This window comes from Pygocentrus nattereri, chromosome 22 (genome assembly GCF_015220715.1).
Source record: "Pygocentrus nattereri isolate fPygNat1 chromosome 22, fPygNat1.pri, whole genome shotgun sequence".
Taxonomy (NCBI): domain Eukaryota; kingdom Metazoa; phylum Chordata; class Actinopteri; order Characiformes; family Serrasalmidae; genus Pygocentrus; species Pygocentrus nattereri.
The window spans coordinates 3,965,336-3,969,383 of NC_051232.1; the positions used below are offsets into that span (position 1 = coordinate 3,965,336).

The 4,048-nt window shown below is 41.7% G+C and overlaps 1 protein-coding gene across 1 annotated transcript; it reads right to left on the minus strand.

Annotated features, from left to right (window-relative positions):
* Nucleotides 1-667: 667 nt before the first annotated feature.
* LOC119262066 lies at nt 668-2,986 on the minus strand. Its single transcript, XM_037533015.1, has 5 exons — nt 2,305-2,986; nt 1,826-2,194; nt 1,482-1,649; nt 1,254-1,306; nt 668-1,122 (listed from the first exon to the last, which is right to left on the minus strand). The coding sequence occupies exons 1-5, from the start codon at nt 2,339-2,341 to the stop codon at nt 1,006-1,008; spliced, it is 744 nt and encodes a 247-aa protein (XP_037388912.1). The 5' UTR covers nt 2,342-2,986; the 3' UTR covers nt 668-1,005.
* Between the last annotated feature and the right edge of the window lie 1,062 nt (nt 2,987-4,048).

Sequence of the window (4,048 nt, forward strand, 5' to 3'; positions counted from 1 at the left end):
AACATCATACCCATGATGTACCCATTGGTGAATAAGATGTTGGGCAAGTGTTGCCTTCCAGCACCCACTGTAAAGATCAAGGGGAGATGAACCACTGTGAGTTTGCTAGGTGATGGATGTTAAAATGTTATCAGTGCAGCAGGTAGAAGTCATTCCTGATGGTGATATGAAGACGTCAGTACTGCACACAGAACTTCAGGAGTTTATCGTGTGGTCAAGAGGAGCCTGACTTGCTCACTAGCTGTTGGTTGGCTTGAGGAGCTGCTCTGTCATTGATGGTTTATCCCCTTATCCTCTAGGCAAGTTATTGTCATATTGATTCTAAGGTTTATTGTTCCTCAACTGCTATCAATTATTCACTATCTACTTGGAAACTTTCAAAGAACATGATTTACCCTCGTTTTTCCCCAAGGAGTGTACACTAAAGCTAGCATATGACTAGTGGTTGGTTAGTGTAGTGGGTAACACCTCTGCCTTCTACGCTGTAGACTGGGGTTCAATCCCCCACCTGGGTAAACACCCTACACTATATCAATAAGAGTTCTTGGGCAAGACTCCTAACTTCACCTTCCTGTGTAACAATACTAACATTGTAAGTTGCATTGGATAAGAGCGTCAGCAAAATGCCGTAAGTGTTCAGTGTAAGTGACTCACACTTCATTCAGCGTTGATCACTAGGATTCAATTCAACTTTATTAAACTTCAGTGAAATATGAGAACATCCTCTCAAAGTCATCGTCAGCATGTGAAGACAAAAAGTCCAAAAATAAGCAATTTGTCTTTGTTTGAAATACATTTGTAATACCCTGGAAAGACATGGCTATCGCTCAACAGTTACGATGGTTAGTTTTTTAAAAATCAAGAACATTAAATCGTTAAAAATCTACTAACTGAACGAAAAGACAGAGGAACACAACAAAGTCAACTCCAAAATTGATGACTGAGGTACCTTCATTCTTGGACCTCCTGATCGTCCAGCGTACTCCTCAGAAGTTCTACATTTTCTCAAATTTTAACCTGAGAATATGTGCAGAAATCAGAGCTTTCAACTGTCCTCGTCTTCAGCCATTTCTTATGACCACTCGGGACGTCCAGTGAAGCATAGCATACATCATTTCCAACCTGCAGTTATTTTGAAGATATTTTTGCTTAAGACAATTAATATATACAGTACATCCATCAAATAAATGAACTGTTTTGAGTCAACTGTATTTAAATTGCTATATGATATAGAATTTGTTTACGTCTCATACCTCATCATGTTTTCTCATGCTGATATTCCTTTGCTGGTCTGCTTCATGATCAGCTGTTATGGTTGGGAGGGACACGACATCATCCTCATTATTTATTAAGATGTGCAGTGATTTAGAAACATTCTGCCGTTCTTCGTTCATTCGCTGAGTTGACTTTGATTCACTTACAAATATGAACAAAATTTCTTGATATTAGATATTACTCCCTGTCAGAGAGAGTCAACGTACCTTTAGTTCTGGTGGTGCAGATGCAGTACACACAGATGGAGGAGACCACTGAGGAGAGGAGAACACACACAGGACACACACTGACCAGCAGCTTCCAGCAGACACTACAGTCTGATACAGGAGGGGTGGAGGGGGTTTCGGAGAGATTGGCACAAGGAACCGTTGTGTCTGAAACAATTAAGAAAATGGAACTGGATTCAATGAGTCAGCAGAACTTAACCTTTATTATTTGCCATCCTAGGTGAAGTTTTACTCTGAACACAACGTTCTTGATGTTTCATGGCTTTAAATTTTGCACAAAGACCAGATCACAAGAATCAGAAGGTCAGAATGACTAAACTTACCCTGGAAAGAGAGGAAAGTGGTTCTGTTCCCATCAGGATAAAGATCCTCTATTAATCCATCTCCATTCTTATTTCTAGAAAACATGGTCTCATGTAGAGCGCAGTAGTACAAGCCAAGTTCTGATCCAGTGATGTTCTTCACCAACAGATCGTATGTCAACTTGGACTTGTTCCAAACATGAGAGTAATGTGGAAGTGTCGAGTGCTCAGTTAAATGAAAGAGAGGAGGTTGATGCTCGTGTGAGGGTTTTATCACCCATACTATTTTAAATCCACTCTGTCGAGCACAGTCACAGTAGATGGTGACATCGTCTCCTGGTTTGACTCTCATCTCCACAACTATTCCAGAGATGCTGGAGATCAAAACACCTGGAACACAAAATCAAACACCAGATTAAACAAATATCTCAGTAACTAATAAGTTCTGATGGCACTAGAATGTCACAAAGTCCACGATGAGATGAACAAAGTTTACTTACACATTAGAGTGAGGAGCACAGCTCTTGATCTCTCCATCTCAGAGACTGAAGCTGGGGGCTGACAATGGTGAGAGTCTTTGAAGCGGATGTCTGTGCCTGAGATCTGATTGGTCCACGTCAATGGAACCTTTCTGTTGTCGATTCCGTCTCAGCATAGCGGTTAGACGTGTTCAGACAGCCCACCAATGAGAGACGTGCAAACTGATCACATGCTTCCTGACTGGTCACTTCTTAAGACAGTGGTCTTTGATTTAGACGTGTGATCAACCTCATTTTTCCACTCTCTCATTTCTTTGACTGGGCGTTTTGGTTTAGGCTAACAGTCAAGCAATGTCCAATAAAGTAAAGAAGATTGAAACCAGACTAAATAAATGATGAGCACATCTTTCAGTCAGACTACACATGTTTAGGCCTCTAAGTGCACAACAGAAGTCCTGGAAGTGCTTGAGTTTTCCTTACTTTAACACATCTGGTCCATCATCTGGCTGGAAGAGCTAACTGTCAAACTAGCTAAACCCAATGAAGTATAGCACATATAGCACTGAACTCAGAGATCACCGTTTATTTAATTTCCAGTCAAATTTGGAGCGACTGGTTTAGGATTACTTGCAACCAACTTCCACGCCTTGGAGGTGGGAAAATGTATCCCTACAGATTTCTTGGAGAAACTGAAAGTGAGTCTCCTGAAAAGAACAGAAGCTGTAATAAAGGCAGATAACAGTCTCCATAGATACTGAAAACGTTGACATATTAAGGTTGGAGTTTCCTGTGTGAGGTTCTGTGGAAGTGTTTTTTATTATTATTATTAGTCAAATAATCCAAATTAGCAGATCAGTGACATCAGTAATTTCCAACCTCTTGTTCTCAAGGTGTGAAACTGAACACTTGAACATTTAGACTGACTGTGTGAGAGTTACTGGTTAAAAGTCAGTCTCAATGTTAAGAACAGAGAAGTGTCAGCAGATCAGAGATCAGTTAGTTAAGGTAATCAGTGTGGAGGGGTCTGAAATGGCCTGTTGTCTACATGTAGATAAAATAACATGAGAAATTTTTAAACAGATCCCAGGTCAGTTTCTCTTCTTGAATCAGGTCTGAAAGTTGTATCTGAGCAGCACAGAGCAGATGTGAGGTCAGTCAGTGAACAGTGGTCTGATGTGCTCTGAGCTGCAGGGCCTCATTGTGGTTTCCTGTTGAGTGGTTTTAGAATGCTTGCTGGTCGTAAACTCCCAGTGGGGGGTGGGGGGGGTGTTGGGGCTGCATTTTTCTTCAGATAAATCAATACCACACTGTATGTTTATAGACGTGGGTGTAAGTGTACTTTACTGTACATTAGAGAAAAAAAGTAAAGACAGTGAATGTAAATGTGTAAATGGTGTTTTTTGGGCTACTACTAGTTACTAGTAAACAAACCAGCCATTAGGGGTGAACTTTGTGTACTTCTGGCTCCGGCCCCAAGCCTGGATAAATGGTGAGGGTTGCGTCAGGAAGGGCATCCGGCGTAAAACTTGTGCCAAGACTATCATGCGGATCACAAATATGATTGCCATACCGGATCGGTCGAGGCCCGGGTTAACAACGACCGCCTCCGGTGCTGTTGACCAGCAGGGTGCCGGTGGAAATTGGACTATTGTAGGTCGAAGACCATCAAAGAGTTGAGGAGGAAGGCGGGTTAGAAGGCAGCGAGACAGAACGAAAGGCAGGAGTGTGGAGGTTAGAGTGGGGACTCTGAACATAGGGACAATGA